The sequence below is a fragment of the Elephantulus edwardii genome, unplaced genomic scaffold, assembly GCF_000299155.1.
Source record: "Elephantulus edwardii isolate Elephantulus edwardi_28Jun2011 unplaced genomic scaffold, EleEdw1.0 scaffold00063, whole genome shotgun sequence".
NCBI classification, from domain to species: Eukaryota; Metazoa; Chordata; class Mammalia; order Macroscelidea; family Macroscelididae; genus Elephantulus; species Elephantulus edwardii.
Genome location: NW_006399813.1, coordinates 8,334,648 through 8,354,141, shown reverse-complemented (window position 1 = coordinate 8,354,141; position 19,494 = coordinate 8,334,648). Strand labels below are relative to the sequence as shown.

Here is a 19,494-nt window from a genome sequence, read left to right as displayed (position 1 = left end):
TGCTGCATTCTTCTTTATAGAGTCTGGCTTCTTGAATGATGTGCTCAGCCTACAGACTGAATAGATATGGAGAAGGGATACAGCCCTGACATGTATCTTTCCTGATTTTAAACCAGGGAGTGTACCTTTGTTCTATTGAGAACCTGCTTCTTGGTGTATACATAACCCAATTGAGAGTTCTGGAATTCCCATTCTTCTCAATGTTATCCTTAATTTATTATGAAGCACATAGTCAAACACCTTTCCATCGTGAATAAAACAGAAGCAAACTTCTTTGTGGTGGTCTCCGCTTTCAGATAAAATCCATCTCTTCTGAATCCAGCTTGAATTTCTGAAAGTTGCCTGTGGATGCAGTTATTATTCCAGCCATTTAAAAAATCATCTTAAGCAAGATTTTACTTACATGTGATATTAGTGATACTGTTCAATAATTTACACATTCTATTTGATCATCTCTTTTTGAACTCGGAAAAATATGGATCTCTTCCAGTCAGTTGGCCAGGTCTTCCATATTTGTTGGCAGAGACTAATGAGCTCATGCAGGGATGCATCTGTTTCCTGAAACAACTCAATTAGTATTTCATCAATTCTTTAGGGCCTCAATATTTTGCTAATGCCTTCAAAGCAACTTGAACTTCTTCCTCTGCTACTATAGGTCCCTAAGCATATGCTACTTCATCATAATTTGGAATAGTTGTTGTATATTGTTGAGTCAGAACTGACACATAGCTGATACTCCAGGAGGTTTTGAGAGGCAGTAAAATCCTATGAGGAAAGTTGCTCATCTTTCTCCCAAGGAGCAGATGGTGAATTTGAACCACATACCTTTGAGTGGGCAGCATAATTCCTTACAACTAAACTCTCAGAGCTCTAAATGAAACAAATTAGTTGTTATTGTTAGGTTTTATCGAGTTGAGTCTGATGCATAGAGACCCTATGAAGAAACAGATCTAAATCCTGTCCTATCCCTTGTCATCCTAACAATCTCTGACACACTCAAACCCCTTGTTGATGACAGATGTAAATCAAAACAGTAATGAAAAGGAGTAAACACATGAAGAAATGCTCCAAATCACTGGCAAAAAGAGAGATGCAAATCAAAACCACAATAAGGTATTATCTCACCCCAGTAACAGTGGTAACATTTCAGGGCAGCAAGTAATAGATGTTGGAGAGGATGTGGCGAGAAAGGAACTCTTATACATTGTTGGTGGGATTGTAAAATGGCGTAACCATTCTGCAAGGCAGTCTGGCGCTTCCTCAAAAAGTTGAACATAGAAATTCCATATGACCCAGCTATTCTACTCTACTACTCAAAATACATCATGAGAACATGAGAACTGAGGCACAAACTGAGATTTGTACACCAATGTTCTTAACAGCATTATTCACCATAGCAAGAACATGGAAACAAACCATATGTCCAACTACAAATGAATGGATTGAGAAATTATGGTATATTCACACAATGGAATACTACGCAGCACGCAGGAGAAAATTACTTTGTAAATTATTACCTAACTTAGGAGGGACTGGAGAGCATTATGTTGAGTGAACTAACTCAGTCCCACAAGGATAAATATTGTATAAAACTGTTATTATAGAATGAGTATAAGTATCCAGGAGGAATGGGAGAGGCTGGAAGCAGACGGATGTGGATATGCAGGAAGAGGGGGCGCTTATCATTGGGTTGTACAATTTGATGGAGGAGTGAGGAAAATTGAAAGAATTTGTTCAAATTTGTATTTGAGTTTTGTAAATAAACTAGTAGAAGGTGAAAAAAATAAAAAAATTTAAAAAGTGAGATTTCATCTTATAAAAAAATTAAAACCAACAATGAGAGATCACCTCACCCAAGCAAGGATAGAAGAGTTCTAGAGTTGCCATAGTAAACAGCAAACATGGATTGGTTATGGAGAGACTGGAACTCTCATACACAGCTGGTGGGAATGTAAAAATATGTAATCATTATGGGAAGCAGTTTGGGGTGTCCTAGAAAGTTGAGAATACAAATACCATTTGGTCTAGCAATCTCACTTACTAGGTATATACTTTAAAGAAACAATAGCTGGGCCAAGAACAGATATTTACACATCTGTGTTAACTGCAGTAAGGAGCTCTGGTGGTGTAGTCCATAGGGAACTGCTGCACTAACCCCAAAACTACACCACTGTGGCAGTTCAAATCCATTAAGAGGCTCCTAGGAGAGTGATCTCTTTCATGTGGTGGCTACTAGAGATGAGGAAGAAAGGAGAAAGTAGTAAGAATTAAGAAATAAATTTTTTAAAAAGTAATAGATAATAGACCCTAATTAAGATGGGTCAAGGGAAAGAAAGATAATAATTAATAATAATAAATAATAATTAATTATGCAATTAATCAATTACACTAATTAGTTATAATCCATGTCACAAAACAAAGTGTATGTAAGTAAGTGAATAAAACTTTGCAATTGCAGCACAATGTCTTACCACTAGGCCACCAGGGCTCCCTCAAGGGAATAAAATTTGATGTGATTTTTTTTAAATCATAATTTTAATAAAGGAAAAAAGTCACTGGCTTTACAAGACCAATTGGCGTAACACAATTCACAAAGACAATGCTCTGCCTCTAACTTCAGTGAGTAGTGACAAGAGTCTTAAAGTCCTGTGAGCTGTCATCTCAGTCACAACACTCTCCTCATCTGGAACAGGAGGGAAAAGAAAGTTGTACTAAAACAATTACTCCAAAGGATGAATGAACTAAATGAAGCTCAACTTCCAGCACAATGAGACAAGAAGAACTAGATGGCCCCGAGCTACCATTACTGACCACCTTAAAAAGGACCACAGAAGAAGACCCTCGATAAAGTGAGAGGAAATGTGGCATAAAACTAAAACATGTTTAAAAAGTCAGCCTTACTGTCCTGATAGAGACTAGTGTAACCCAAAAGACTATGGCCCTTTGTTGTTGTTAGGTGACATGTGCTGTGTGGAGTCAAAGAGACCCTCTGAACATCTGAACCCTGTTCTATCCTGCACCATCCTCACACTTGCTGACATATAAGAACCCATTGCAGCAGTCACTGTGTCAATCCACCTGGTCAAGGATCTTCCTCTTCTTCCCTGACCATCCACCCTTCCCAGCATCATGTCCTTCGCCAAGGAATAGCCCCTCCTAGCAACATGTCCAAAGCATATGAGGTGAAGTCTCATCACTATTGCCTCCAAAGGGCACTCCAGCTGCACCCTCTTCAAGACATATCTGTTTATTCTCTTGGCCTTAAATGGGATGTTCAGTGCTCTTCTCCAACACTGCGGCTCAAAGGTGTCAATTCTTCTTCTGTCATCCCTATTCATTGTCCAGCTTTCAGATGCATAGCAAGTGATCAGAAAGACTATGGCCTGAATTGGATGCTCCCTAGTCCTCAAAAACGCATTATTACTCCTCAATAATTTGGAGAGGTCTCTCACTGCAGGTTTTCCCAGTGCAATGCATCTTTTTATTTCTTGACTCCTGGTACCAAAGGTATTAACTGTGGATCCAAGTAAGATGAAGTTGTTGACAGTTTCAATCTCTTCTCCATCCATCATGATGTTGTTTATTGGTCCTGTGGTAAGAATCTTTGTTTTCTTGACATTCAGATGCAATCCATATTGAAGGCTGCATTCCTTGATCTCCTGTAACAAGTGCTTCAAATCCTCCTCACTTTCAGCAAAGCAAGTTAATGATGCATCTCCCTCCAATCCCGATGCCACATACCTCTTCATAGAGTCCAGCTTCTTGAATAATTTGCCCAGCATACAGACAGAATAGGTATGGAGAGAGAATACAACCCTGACATACTCCCTTCTTAATTTTAAACTATGCAGTGTTCCCTTGCTCTGTTTGCACAATGGCCTCCAGGTCCAGGTATAGGTTCTGCATGAGCACAATTAAGTGCTCTGTGACTCACATTCAGCTCAAGGTCAGCCACAACTTGTTATGATCCACACAGTCAAATGTCTTTGCATTGTCAATATAGCACTGACAGACATTCTTCTGGTATTCTTTACTTTCAGCCAAGATCCATCTGATCTCAGCAATGATATTCCTGGTGCCATGACCTCTCCTGTTAAATAATAGGCCTTTGAAAACCCCATGAACACAAGAGGAACAGAGATAGCAATTTAGTGGTAGAGCCCAGATTGGAAATCAGTTGAAATGAGGGGAAAAAATGACAAACATTGTTTAATAATTGGAACATGGAATGTATGTAGTTTGAATGTTAAAAAGCTGGATATTAGAAAAAAACAAAATGGAACGCACAAATATTGACATACTAGGCATTAGTGAGATGAGATGGATCAGCAGTGGTCATTTTGAATCAGATAATCATGTGGTATACTACTCAGGGAACAAAAGACAGGAAGAATGGGGTTGCATTTATAATAAAAAAGTCAATTTCAAGTTCTATCCTGAAATACAATGTTGTGAGTGATAGGATATTATCCATATATGACCCGTTACCGCGACTATTTTTCAAATACATTCTCCTACATCTTGAGCCAAAGAGGAAGAAATTGCAAATTTTTACCAAATCTTGCAGTCGGAAATTGACTGAACATGCGATCAAGATCGGTTAATGATAATTGATGACTGGAATGCAAAAGTTGGAAACAGTGAAAAAGGAATGATAGTTGGAAAATATTAGCTTGGCGATAAAAATGAGGCTGGAAATAGAATGATCAAATTTTATATTTTCAATGATTTATTCATTGCAAATACCTTTTTAAAAAAAGACACAAGCAATGGTTTTACACATGGATCTCACTTGATGGGCTGCATAGGAATTAGATTGACTACATCTGTGGAAGAAATCATTGGAGAAGCTTATTATCAGCAGTCAAAACTAGGCCAGGGGCAGACGGTGTGTCAGATCATCAAATACTCATTTGCAGGTTCAAATTGAGGCCGAAGAAAATAAGTCCACACAAACCAAGATATGATCTTGAATCTATTCTATCTGAATTTCAAGATCATCTTAGGAATAGATCTGAAGCATTGAGCATCAATAATCAAAGACTGGATGAGTTATGGCATGATATCAAGGATATCATCCATTATCCGTGAAGCAAGCAAAAGATTATTACAACAATAGAGGGGAAAGAAAAAAACCTGAAATGGTTGTCAGAAGAGATTCTAAAAATTGCACTGTGGCTCTTAATCACCTTTCAAATCTGCAACAAAATTCAACCCTATAGCACTACAATAGATAAGCCTATAAGTTGACCAATAACACCAAGGAGGCGCTCTTTAAAAAGTGCATTCACGCTCTTGACTCTGGTCAGCTTCTGTTCCCTGTCACCTTTGCTGTGAGGGGCTGTGTCCATCAGGCACGTTTGGAGTGTATGTGTCCAGAGCTGCTGCAGGGACCTTCTGAAGACCTGTTTGTGCTTGTTCTCTGCCTTGCTGAGACCCTGGTGCCCTCTCTAGGGTGTTGAGGGGCAGGGAGGGTGGGGCCAGGGGATAGCCCTGTCACACTGACCCAAGTCTCAAACACAATCACCTGCATGAAACTTATTTTCTTAACGTGGAAAAAAAAAGTGTCATTTTCTCAAAGGTTTAGCCCAGAAGGCAGGGATAGATGGGCCAGAAAGATTAATGGAAAGAGAATTATACAGAGGAAGTGGGCAAAGTGAAATGACATGCAAATTATAGTTAATGCTTGCTATAAAACAAAATGTGTAGGGATGGCTCAACGAAAAACCAATTGTTTTGTAAACTTTCATTCAAGTCACAATTAAAACTAAACCAACAAAAATGGTAATTAACTTTAGCAAAGCTTCTAAAACATCAACAATTAGCCCAGATGGGTGAGACTGAGACATGGAAAAAGTAGGATGTTATCAAGCTTCTGTTACTAAGTTGTGGATTGAGTCTAATTAACAAAACAAAGGAAAACTGTTTTACCTAACTTTACTAAAGTATTATCCTTAATCTAGTATTCTAAAAAGTATCTTTCACAGGTGAGAGATTGTTTACAAAGAAAATTTTTTCTTTTCAATTCTGACTAACATAGTTTTGGGAGAATATGAACATTGGAATAAACATTAATTACTGGTCTTCAGTAGGCCGGGTGCTTTAACCACAGTGTCACTGATGGTCTGCCTAAATTTTCCCAGGCCCCTAATTTAGGATTGCCTCATCTGGAGGAGGAGGCAAAGGACTGCACGAGAAGACTTTGTCAACTCCAGAATTCCCCTTTCTAGTCAACAGGGTGGATGTGCAGATGGTACATACATGGATTGGTGGTGGTGGAACAATCAGGGTCCAGCAAGAAGCATCTTCTGGGGCAAAAGCATTTGTTTTCCTGGGTCTCTGTTTCCCTATCTCAATTATTCTTAATTATTCAAGAATTATTTCTCAGGGGCATTCTGTGTAAGGCTTTTTGGTCATTCCTTGGGAAGTTTGAGCTTAAAATAATTTACAATTTCAATGGAAAGATTAGACAACAACAAAAGATAACTGTGAGTAAATGTTGTTGTTGTTATGTGTCAGCGACCTTATGCCTAACAGCCTTAAACCCTGTTCTATCCTGTGCCAATCTTGACCGCAGTCACTGAATCAATCCATCTCATCAAGGGTATTCCCCTCCTGCGCTGTCCCTCCATCCTTCCAAGCATGATGTCCCTCTCCAAGGACCGATCCCTCCTTGTAACATGTCCAAGGTATGTCAGACAAAGATTCAGAATAAGCAAATATATGTCCTGTTAATTGATATACAAGGTATAAAAACCATGTTGCTAGTACATTTAGGTGAGATGGCACTTCTGAGCGAGAAAATCAAGGATAGGGAGGATGAGGAGTCATTTGAGTTGGAGTTTAAGGAGCGACAGGGCATCTACAGGCAGATATGTGGGACTGGGGCCTGGTGCAGAGACTTCTGAAAGACTGAATAACATAAGCAAAAATGGCAGTTGGGTTCAGGTGGACACCAGGTGTCCTGCTCTGAGGGTTATCAGCAAAGTGGTTCTTAAACGGGATTAACCAACCTCTCACGATGTCCGTGTGGGCCCTTTGAGAAGCCAGCATACCTTGAAACACCAGGTAAAAGTGTGTTTATGAATGCATGTATTTTTCTTTCCCTCTTAAGAGAGGATGCTTTCCCCTATTCTCAAAAGCGTACGATGTGAGGTTAAAAATAGTATTCCAAATAACGCACAGAAGAATTTACGAGTGGACTGGAGGTATCTGTGGTTCTATTTTAGCAAGCTCGGGGAGTGAGCTAGTGCGCACACTCTAGACTATGAGAGCAGACAGGCCCAAGCAAGTACTGGAATGCTAGTCTTAAAAGCATAATGCCCTCTGCCCGCCCCTAATCCCCTACTCTCATTTTATAAGCGCAGTCCACTCACCCTCACCAGTCTTCCATTTCCTTGAGAGAAATATGGGGATGCAAAGGGGGAATAAAAACCAGTGACTCATGCAAAGACTCCGGAATCTCTTTTAGAGGCAGAGTGGAGAGAAACCAAGGCTGAGGGCATTGAGAACAGCCGCTCAGGTTCCCCGCCCCTCCGCAGACCTATGGTCAAATTCTGGGAATTTCCAAACCAGTCGGCTGGGCTGCGGCAGATTTTCCGGGACCATGGCGTGCGGTGCGCGACTCGGCCGCTGGGTGGCGCAGCACCGGGCGCCGAGCGTGGGAAGCGCGGGCGCGCGGGCGGGCTGAGCTCACACGCCCGGGAAGCGTCCGCGGTGGAGTTGGCGTCCGCAGCGGCTGCGCATCTCGTGTCTCCCGCGGGGCGCAGGCAGGGCGGCTTTCCGGGATCCGGAGTCCCGAGGGAGGTGGCGGCGGGGAGGTAAGGTCGGGGCCCTGGCCGGGGTAGGGGTCGGCATGGCGAGCTTGGCCTGCAGGCGGTTTCCGAGCACCCCGGGGCAGGAGTTCACCCCCTGGGGGGCGATGCCCTGGGCCGCGCTGCGCTCAGGTCTGCACCCCACCCGGCTGCGGCACGACCTCCGGGCGCAGCTGCCCTCACCGTGTGGGTGGCAGGCGGATCGGGCCGGGCGCAGCCCCTGGTGGCCCCGGGGGGCTGGGGCTGGGGACGTGAGTGAGGCCCCTTGGCCGGCACGTGAGTCCGTGCAGCTCCCACCTTTCCTTCCTGCGCTCCGCAGTGGGCGTGGTGCCCCTTTGCTGCAGAGGGGGCGCGAGGAGTTGAGAAAGGCTGTGTGGGAGAGCGCGCGGAGAGACAGGTGGTTGAGGGGGCGATGGTGCGCGAGGGCTCACGATGCTAATGCCGATTCCTTTCTCCCTTCTTCTTCAGGGGGCGCCGAGGTGTTTGGGAGGAGGAGGCGGGAAGGCCGGAGGCGTAGTTCGGGCGAGTGCAGATGCTGCGGAAGATGCCGCCGGGGCTCTGTCCTCTGGTCAGTCCCTTTTACCCCCAGCTCCCACCTTCCTCCTCACCCCCCAGAAAATGAATAAAGTGGATGTGGCTATAATGGTGGAGGAGTTTGGTGAGAACTGCTCGGGGCAGGCCGCCTGGCTCCCGCGTGCTACTTACTCCACTTGCTCTGCTGAGGGAGGGACAGGGCGCCAGTCATTGAAGACGCTGCACAAATGCGGCAGCTAGGGGGTCTGGGGGGTGGAGGGGCTGGCTTCCAGGTCTGGGGCCCCAGTTCATGGATGGCCAGCATAGTGTAGAGGGTGGGACCTGTAGGGAGAGAATACTTCAGGTCTCCCTCCCTACAACCTTGACCAAAATTTGGGATTTTGGCATTTGCCAGTGTGTTTAAATTTTTTTTTGCCCCCCCCCCCTTCCCTTTTGGTTTGTTTTGCTTTTTTAGAGGAACAGCAAATGACAGAGCAGAGGGACAGCTGGCCCAGCCAATCCTGGAGCCGCTGCAGAACTTGTTCCTCAAACAAACACGTTCTGGTGCAAAGGACAGAGAGGAGGGGGCTGCTGCCCACACTGTCTCCCCTACCCACAGCCCCCTGTGGAAGGGGCAGCCTGGTTGCCTTGGGATGGTGGACAGAGGCTGCCCGGGGCTAGGGTGCTACGGCCCCTCCCTGCTGCCCAGCGTGGAAAGAAGAATGCAGAGCCAGGCAAGTCTCTGTGTGTGTCCTCTGGCATGGAAGGAGCAGGTAGAGGCAGGGCTGGGGCAGTCAGGGCCTGGTGCAACCAGGGCTTGGTGCTGGTCTCTTTGGCATTGGTGGAGAGAGGGCTGTCCCTCCAGCTGTGGCTTTGGTTCCACTCTGGCCTGTCCCTGGCACTTGACGACTGAGTCTGTGTGCTTATTGGTGCCACCATGTTATATAACGCTTATATAATCTCCCAGGGCGAGTGCTGTGTCTCTGCTCTCAGGTCACGCAGGCACTGTGTCCGTGTGGGAGGCAGGAGGATCTGTGGCAGCTTGTGGGTGGACTGACTCTCCCCTTCCCCCACTCCCCACCTGACTTCTGGTCTTGAGCGTAGAAGGGGGCTAGAAGAAGAGGGGCAATTTCCCCCAAGTGAGGATGAGAAAGAGGGCTGAAGTGGGCAGCCTTTGCTTGTCCTAATCTCCCTCGCTTGCTGGGCTGTCTTGTAGAGGCTTGCTTAGGTTTTGAGCTTGGTGCTACCCAGCCTGGCAAATGAGTGGTGAGATGACCCCCCAGAAGGTTGTAATGGAAGCAGACATATGCTCCAGGCTGGATAAGGAGAGAGGGAAATTAGCTCTGCTTTTGAGGTTTTGAGCAGGAGATGCTAGAAGGGTGGAGGTGACATTTTAAGAAATTTGGAGCAGACCCAGGGACTAGGGGATGGCCAGGGAAGGGTGTACAGGGAAGTGGATCAGACAGCAAAGATAAACATGGTGTTCTTTTACTGTACTCTCCACTGGGCTGTCCCTGGTTACCAGGGCAACAGAAGCAGTGATGAAAATCATGCCTTTCGTTCAGTGGAAAAATCTGGCTCCTCCTCCCACCTCTTCCTTCTGTAATCATCTGTGACCCTTGGGGACAGTGATACCCCCAGGGATTAGAGGTCCCCATCAAGCCCCCCTTCTCAAATATTACAGTATTTCCCCCTGTTCTTGCATCCCCTGCTTCCCCCCAGAGCTAAGCACTAGGCAGTTGTGTAGGAGTTGGAGGAGATAGAGGGGGAAGGGCATGCACGTCATTGCAGGGCAGGCTGAGCAGAGTGTGGGCAGCGATGTGGATGCAGGAATGACTGGCACACGAGGAGGTCAGGCATTGATCTGCTCAGCAGAGCTGAAAGCTTGTTTCTGGGGTGCTAGGAGCTGGGGGTGGGAAGAGTAAGATAATGGAAGGCCTGCAAAGCCTGGCAGTCTAAGCTTGAGGTAGTAGGGCGTAGGAGGGCCCTGAGGTTGTAGTCCTGTTTAGTCTTGTGTCTTCCCGGTTTGCAGTGAAACCTAGGATTTATGTATTCAGTGTTCACTGTGTGCCTACTGGGCTGTTTGCGATTCTGAGAGTTGGGAAGGTAGAAGTAAATAGGACTGGGCCTTGACCTTGAAGAGCTTATCGTGGATGGAGAAGGATGAGTGTTTGGGGGAAGATTAGTCTGGCCTTGCTACCAGCCTGGATTCTGGGGCCCCAGGCAGGTGACTGGCACTATTCCAGACTTGGGGTGATGGATTAGGGTGGAGCTTGTGGGAATAGAGAGGAAGAGAGAGTTCAGAAAGCTACTTTGGTTTAAGGATTGAGCATGCGGAAAAGAAGGTGCTGAAATTTTGAACCTTAGTGGTTGACCAAAATAGAAAAATGAGGATTCAAATTTGTTTGGGGGAGTCATGATTTATTTTTAGATGTACTAGCTTCAAAATGATGGCATAACGTCCAATTAGAAATGTTGGTGAGCAGACAAGTAACGTTAGCACGGGAATTCTGGGGTGGGATAGGATTGGGGGGGAAATGGTATTATGAAACCATCAGAGGGCAAGGTTACTGCAAGATTGGGAGAGAGAAGTTCTGAGGCCTGGACACATTTGCCTGAATTGGATTAGGTTGTGTCCCTTGTAACTGCTTATTATCCCAAGGCCTGTCCAGTCTCCTGGACCAGTTTTTGTCAACACCCACCGACAGCCACCAGTTCATGTTCCTTTCTGAGGTTTGATTTCTGTTTGAAGTTGTCCTCTTGCTAGGAATCAAGTCCATGTATGACTTGAAAGACATGTGAACATACTTGCCTCCTCAGACTCTTTGACCTTTGCTGTACCTGGGGATCACTCAGGCCGGGGATGTGCTGTGGAGATGAAGGGAGCCTGCAACACATCCAGGTCCTTGGCCTGCAGTGCTGGTTTGCTTTCTGTAGAGAAGAATCTAGGCAGTCAGGTGATTTTTTGCCAACTATGGGATCTTGAGTGAGTCACTTTCTTTTCCAAGCCTTCCTCACTAGTCTAAGGAATCATTTCTTCCGCCTTTAAAATGTCTGCATTTTCTGTTTAGAATTTTCAGGCCAAGCTGTTTGGACAAGCAGCTAGCATTCTTTGGTGCTTTCTGGGAAGCAGAGGGAAAGCAGGGCCAGAGGCCTGGTCCTTGGAGTAGGCCTCTGTCTTCAGAGCAGATGGGAGCCCTCCAGTGGTCAGCCTCCTTAGCACCCCGTGTGCATGCTAGTCCTGCTCCTCTTGGTATGTGCTGTCTAGTTGGAACCAACCCATGGCTGACCCTCCACTGACTTTTCAGAGGCAGTAAACTTCACGGGAGGAGATTGCCCATCCTCCTCCCGTGGAGCAGCTGGTGGGCTGGAACAGCATGCCTTTCGAATCGCAGTGTAGGTTCTTACTGCTGGGCCATCAGCCTTGTTCCTCTTGGGTCCTTGAAAATGCTGAAAGAGCAAGTGACTTTCCTGTTGATCAAGGGTTAGTAAACTATAACCCATGTCCCAGGTGCTAATTTCTAGAATAAAGTTTTATTAGAACCCAGAAAAACTAATTTCTAATGGTGGAATTGAATGGTTGCGTCAGAGACCTTAGAACTCACACTTCTAAAATATTTATTATCATGTCCTTTGAGAAGAAGGTTGCCAAATCTTGGCCATAATCAAATCCGCCTCAACCCAGCCCCCCCAGCCCCCCCCCCACCCCATGGCTGTGCAGTCAGTCCTGACTCATAGGACATCTTTACCTGATGAAGGCCAGCGAGCCACTATTGAGTTTCAGCCACCAACCTTTTGGTTTGCAGCCAGATACTTTATCCAGAGCACCACCAGGGCTTCTCACTCATGCTATAGCAAACTGAGACCAAGTTATTTCTGAAATGTAACGACTATTCAATAGAATTTAACTGTCATATAGTTTCCTAAGTCTCTAAGGCTGTAAGTCGTTCTAGAAGCAAACTGACATCTTTCAACGAAGGAGAGAGGCTGGTAGATTCAAGCAGCTGAATTTTTTTATCAACAGATAGCTTTAACCTACTACCACAGCACCATTCTTGCCATGTTATTGTTGTTTTGTTGTTGTGCATCATTGAGTTGGAAGTGACCTAAAGCTGACCGTCCAGCGGGTTTTCAGAGATAGTTAATCGCACAGGAGAAGATTGCCCATACTCGCATGGAGCAGCGGGTGGATTCGAACTTTGTGCCTTTGGGGTTGCAGCACAGCTTCTTACCTCTAGGCCACCAGCACTCCCCTTCCATTCTTGCTATAGACCATCGTAAAAATGCTTTGGGGCCTATGCTGGGGATGCTTACTATTACTGTTTCGGAGTCCTGTCACTGCTGTCCAATCGGAAGCAATTCATGGCTGACTTTAAAGGGAGGAATTGCCATGGATTTGAACCACTGGAGAGGTGTGGCCTTTGGGTTAGTAGCGCTCGCTGTGGACTCTGCCACTAGAGTTTATTTTTCTGGGTTTCTCAGTTGTGTGTTGGGCCCTCCTTTACATTCCCAGGAGAGGATGAGGCAGTGGCGTGAGTGTTGAGGTAGTGTTACTGGAGCCAGCTCAGAGATGCTGTTATGTGCTGTTGAGTCAGAACTGAGTCATCACTGATCCTCTGTTGTTATGTGCCATTGAATCAGCAGCAGCTCAGTGTAAAGGGCATGGGAAGAGACTGCCCATCTTTCTCCCAAGAAGCAGCTAGTGGATTCGAGCTGCATGCTTAGGCAGTGTACCCCTTACCCACTAGGCCACCAGATCTCCCTTAGCTCAAAGATAACAGTTGGGAATCAAATAGAATGGAGTTTTTATTCTTAGTCCTTTACCCGGAACCTGGAAGGTAAAGGACTGCACTTCCCCATTCTCTACCTTTACCCCCCACTCAAGCCTGAGTTTCTCAGCAGGGCTGGGTTGTGGCCCTGATTTGACAAGTTACCTTTCCTCTCATTCTGATTTCCCAGGTCCACGGGGGAGGAGAGTGGACCGAAAACATACCCTGTGTCTCCTAAGAGGAGGGAAGACTCGTTGGTTCCACCAAAGCCTGTAGGTCCCCTTGTGTCTTTGCTGTCTTGCTTCTGGCCTCATTGTCCCCTTTAATGCCATCGTCCTAGAAATGCATTGGCGGGGAGCCTGCAGCACAGCCTGCTGGGTCTGTTTCCACCTGGCGCTTGCTGTCAGCACGAGGCCCTGTGGCGTAGGCTCTGTTGGTAGGGGTGTGTGTGTTGGTGCTTGTGGGCCAGAATTGGTACCCAGTGGTTTGCAGTTTAAAAACTCTTGACTGCCAGGTTGGCAGTTGCTATCCACCCAGAGCCACATCAGAGGAAAGGCCTGTGATACAAGTCCTCAAGGTCAGCCATTGAACACCCTCTGGAGGGAGCCCAGTTCTGCTTTGATACATGTGTGGCTGCATGAGTTGGTATTGACATGATGGCAACTGGTTGGTTGGGTTTTTGGTTTTTGTTTTTTTAAATTCTGGCAACTAACCTTTGTTGAATTTCCTTTGTGTTCTGCTTTCCACCTTTTGACCTGTAACCTTCATAGCGTCTTAATCTTCCCGGCCAGGAACTGGTCTGATCCAAAGTTTTTGTTGATCCCAAATAGCAGTCACACAGCAGTTGGATGGGGTCTTTTCAGGGCTGAGATAGGAAGTGAGACATTTCTGTGGTGAGAAGAGTCCGTGTTCTGAGCCACAGAGGGGAGCAGGGGGGTTACTGAGGTTGATTCCCATTGCAGCTGCAAGGGAGGAGGCTGGCAGCGGGTGGAGGGAGCAGACGACCCAGAATAGCAAAGACTGAGGCTAAGCACACCCAAGAGCTGCTTTTAGCTGGTGTTGGTGAGCCAGGCTCCAGGAACCTCCTCCATGCCTGTCCCTACACACATTTCCCCAGACATGAGTCCCTGATACTTCCTTTGTCCAGATCAAACACCCTCTTCTAAATAGCTTTACCTGAGTGGAGTGTAGGATGACCTCGGCTATGTGGGCTTAAACCAGTGCCGCAGCAGATGTCCCGACTTGGAGAACATTGTGTTCATTGCATAGATTTTTTTTTTCCTTTAAAAATTTTTTTATTTTATATTGGTTTGCTTATAATGTTCGTGTACATTGTGTTTCACACTGTGCTTCATTTCCATTGTGTATCATACAGTCATTCCGATTCTTTATATTTTATAAGATTAATCAACACTGAACTTGCATAGATACTTCTTAAGAGATGTAAGGTTCCATATGAGATTCTGGAGATCCAAGGTAAACAAGAGTGACTTAGAACTGATCTGGAAGATTTAGGAAGAGTTGAATCATTCTGATAATTTGCATGTGGGCATCTATCTGGGTTTCTCTTGTCCATCACTGAAACTGGGGTGCAGTGCGTGGCACATGGTTGATTAGTTAAGCAATTAAGCGCACTGGTGTAGGAATTTCTGGGAGTGTGTAGTTGGGAGCCCAAGTGGAGGAAGAAGCACTCGTGTCAACAGGTGTAACAAATTTGAGGCAGGCTGAGCATTACCTAAGCATGTTTTTGAGAAGTGTGTTGTTAAAGAAGAAAGGAGGTGGGAAGGGATGAAGCCAGGAAGGACTGAAAGAATGTGGAGGCAGTTGGACCACGTGAAAGAAGGCGTATGGCTTGAAGCTTAGAGGTGCATGAGAGACAGCTAGCACTGGGACAGCAGACGGCTGGGTGAGGGGCTGGGGAGGAGCCCCCCACAGTTGGGAAGGGGATTGAGAAGAGAGAAAGGAAATAAGGCGACCACATCAGCCAGGAAGCAATCAGTAAGTAAGGTGAAAGTGGTAACAATTGTGGAGGCAAGACAGGACTTGGACCTCTGTCCAGGAGGTCTCTTGAGGAGGGAGTGTGCCCTGTGCCCAGAAATATCCCTGGATGATTTCCGATGCTTGGGCAGGTGGAAACACGCTAACTGGCTTCAGATTATGACTATTCTGCTATATAAAAGTTTTTATTACCGAGATTTTCAAGTATGTGCAGAGGTAGAATTAGTACATTAACACAAAGTGTTCTCATCACCAAGTTTCAGTGCATACTCAACAAGCACATGGCCTGTCTGTCTTCATTTATATCATCACCTGTTCTTTTCCTACCCCTTCTTGAATTAAAGAAAATTCCAGACATTATGTGGTTTAATCTATAAATGCTTTATTATTATTATTTTCTGTAAAAGATAGTGACGTGTAAAACATAACCCTTGATCTTCAGCGGTGTTCTCAGACTCCCAGAGTGCTTAACTGCTAACCAGAAGGTGAGACAGTTGCATCCACCTGGAGGCGGGGAAAAGGTCTGGTTTTCAGCTTCCCAAAATCAGCCATTGAAAATCCTGTGGGGCCTGCATAGTGGAGTGGACTTGGAGGGAGGGATTATATAACAATGAAAGAATTTTTCTTTTACTTTTCAAAGATAAGAGCAAACTGGGGGGAGGGGTGGGCAGGGAGAAAAGTGCTACAATGAATGAATGGAAATCCAAAGTCTCTGTAAACTTTCATTAAAATTAATAATAATAAAAAAAAGTAAATCCCGTGGGGGGCAGTCTGCTCAGGGACACATGGCATTGTCATGAGTTGGAATCAATTTGAACAGCAGCTGAAGTGGGAATACTATCATTACAACCTTGAAGAAACAGCATCATTCCTAAATATCAAGCATCTGGTTAGTATTTCAATTTCCTTGATTGTCTTCATTTTTTTTTTTTTAAAAGAAAATTAGGCTCCAAATAAGATTCACACATTTCACTTGTTGATAAATCTGAAAGTCTCTTTTAATGACGATTATTATGGCCATTCTTAAAATGAGTTCTATTTTGTGGTTCTGCCTTTTAGGTTTATTTCGCTGACTCACATCCCTAGTCAGACAGCAGCGCTCTTGAGTTTGTCGAGCCATATTGTGAGTTTGAAGATCCTTATTCACTCCTTTTGTCTTCATACTTTCACTAGTCAGTGATTTCTTCTTGAATAAATCTGTCTTGAGAACCTGGGTGTTTCGGACCCTGTACCAGGCACAGAGAATATGCAAGGACCCTGCCTTTTATGGAGCTTACGTCAGACCTGACTGTGGGTGCGCTCGCTGCATGTTTGTCCTGTGTACTTGCCTTCACTGAACTGTGGCCATCTTTACAGTGTCTGTAGAGCTGTTGTATCCTTTTATTTTCGTTATTAGATGCCATTGCATCAGTTCTCACTCACAGCAACCCTGTGCACAGTAGACACTGCTTGGCCTTGCTCCATCTTTACAATATTGAGCCCGCTGTCACTCTTGGAGCCCCTGGGTCAATCCATCTCATTGGCTGACCCTCTATGATGATGTCCGTCTCCAGGAACTGGCCCCTCATGCTGAGGAGTCCCCAGTATGGGAGATGAGGTCTTGGCTATGCTTGGATTTGGTGTTCTTGCCCTCATACTGTCCCTTCATGCGGCTGATGAGGAAGCTAACTCTGACTTGGCTGCCCTGTTTTGTAACCAGGAGACCAGTGGTCTGTGTCAGTGGCACCAGTAGTGAATTTTTGTGTGTTCATTTAACACTGTTGCGCTTGAGTCTTTGCAGCATGAAAGTGAAAATGAAGAACTTACTTACATTGCTGATTACAGAGAGGCTAATTGAAAATATTTGAGAGGTAAATACAGTGTTAAACTGAACTAACTTATTGATATCATGTCAGACCTGACTTCTAGCTGATCCTGTCTGGTGGGGTTTGGGGAGGCTGTAAATTGCACAGGAGGAGATTTCCCATCTTTCGCCCATGGAGCCATTGGTGGAGTCAAACCTCCAGAGAGGTTCCACCTTTAGGTTCGCGGAGCTTTGGGCAGACTGCCCCCAGAGCTCCTTGTAAACTGTTTAAAGACTCAGGAAATGCTGAGGCTTTAAGAAAACCAAACCAAAAACTGAGGCTTGCTTCTTCCTAGATCCTTCATTATATACAAAAAGTAAATTAATATACTATGGTCTTCATCCTGTCATTTAAGGCTACATACCTTTGCAGTGTAGATGTTTAATTTCTTCTGATATAGTAGCTTTTAGCAATTGTGATTACTAAACTTAGTAACCAGTAAACTTGTGAGTTAAAACTTTTGAAGTGTCTCCTTAGAAAGGAGGAGAGAGTTTATCATTTATGTGCAGTATTGTAGCACTAATGAATTACACACATTAAAAAATAAAAAAGATTAAGCGTGGATGTGATATGGTTCATCCCTGAGTTACGCAAACATTTTGCATTTGTCTGTATGTCTCTAGGTTGGTACTTTAAACCTACCTTGTGGAGTTACAGTAAGAAGTCCTAGTGTTCTGCTTTTGTGAAGATAACTAATGGTTAAGAAAATTCTGGAGCCCAGTTCAACACTGTGACATGTGGGGCTGCCATGGGTCAGAATCAGCTGTGAACACATTCCCCATGTCCCCTTGGTGCCATCTGCGGGCAGTTCTTCTATTTAGATTTCAGTCCCCCTTATATATGTGGGGCCATTACTGTATCAGTTCTCCTTTCTTGCCATCACCAATTTTTCCTGGTCCCTGCTGGGTCATCTCCTTCAGCTTCCTGCTGTTTTTCTCACCTTGGTCTTTTTAACCTCACCTCATCTACTTACAGCCTCACTTTTCAGCTCCTCAATGGGGTTTTCTGTACTTGCTAGCTTCCCTTCCTTTCTTGAATCACCCATTGGACATTGTCTCCACTCCTCTAGATGAAGCTGCTCCTGACAAGGCTGTGGTAGGGCTCGCCACACGCCTGTCTAGTTAGCTGTGCTTCAGCCTTTGGCGGAGCTGGGCACGCCCTTTTCCTTGGAGAGCTTCCTGCCTCTGGTTTACAGGACGTGCATTTCTGCTTTTCTCTCTGTGTCATTGGCTGTTTCTTCTCAGTGTCTCATCTTTGACCTCCTAACATGAGAAGGCCTTGGATACTTCTCTTTCTTATTTCTTGTCATGAGGCACACATTTTTTTTTTTGTCCTCTTCTATCTTAAAACTGTGAATGATATCTGGAATTTGTTTCAGTGTAATCCCAGAAAGTGTGGGAGAGTGAGATTGACCCTGAGTTGATAGTTACATTGACGCTGGTACCTTCATGACACTGTTTTCTCTAGTTTTGTATGTATTTGAAATTTAGCATTGTCAAACTTAAAATAAACATAATACTGGCTGCTGCTGGTACTCAATTTTCTCTACACCCAGTCTCTTTCCCATATTGCAGACCTCTGCATCTGTCTGCCTACTTCATCTTAACTTGGCTGTTCGTAGACACTGCATATATAACATGTTCCAAGCATGTTCTTCACACGGTTTTCTGATCTCAGTTATAGTGATACTCCCCCGCCTAGTTTTTCATCCAGTGAAACCTGTCATCATACGTCTCTCTTTTTCATATTTTCCATGTAACCTATTGGCAAATCATGTTGACTCCTGCAGAGTGTCTCTAGGATCTGACCGGTCAGAACAGCTTCCACTGCTTCTGCCCTGGTGCAGGCTACCATCATCTCACACCTATATCTCCTTTCCCTTATACCTTGTGGTATAGACACCAGCTAGAGGGATCCCATGAAACCCGTGTCACACCGTGCTCTCTATAAACCACAGTTGTATTTATAGTTTTTTTAGAAATTGTAGTTCTTCTGGTGGGCCATAGGACCCTGTGGTTTCTAGTGTTCCTCTCCAGTAGAAATATAACGTGAGTTTCATTTAAGAGGCACATAAGCAATTGAAAATATTCTGCCATGCTAAAGAAGAAAAATGAAGCCGTGAAATAAATTTTCTTTTTATCCAAGTGTGAAATTTTTGTAAATCTTGCTCCATGGATGGTACAGAATGAGGCCTCAAACTGTTTCAGCACTGCTCTTTCAGGCACTATAGGAATGCACATGGTTATTCCAGATCCAAGCATGCTGGAGGCTTACAGGGCGTACGTTTTAATAATAAATTTTATTTAACTCAGTATGTTGTTGTGTATCATCAAGTCAGAACTGATCCATAGCTGACCCTCCAATGTATTTTCAAAGGCAGTTAATTGCATGGGAGAAGGTTGCCCATCCTTTTCCTGTGATGTAGCTGGTAGATTTGAACTTCATGCCTTTGAGATTACATGGCAGCTTTTTACCACTAGGGGACACACACACACACACACACACACACACACACACACACACACACAAGCAGGAGTGGCATCCACTTCCTAAACA

The 19,494-nt window shown here is 45.0% G+C and overlaps 1 protein-coding gene across 1 annotated transcript in view; it reads right to left on the bottom strand.

Moving 5' to 3' along the window:
• Positions 1–7,692: 7,692 nt before the first annotated feature.
• The window catches only part of LOC102853038, a 180,318-nt gene continuing 168,516 nt past the window's right edge, over positions 7,693–19,494 (bottom strand). The window contains exons 11-12 of the mRNA XM_006888006.1: positions 8,520–8,669; positions 7,693–8,183 (exon numbers count right to left, since the gene is read on the bottom strand). Of these exons, the coding sequence (XP_006888068.1) occupies positions 7,693–8,183; positions 8,520–8,669 (641 nt within the window). The remainder of the gene's footprint in view (positions 8,184–8,519; positions 8,670–19,494) is intronic.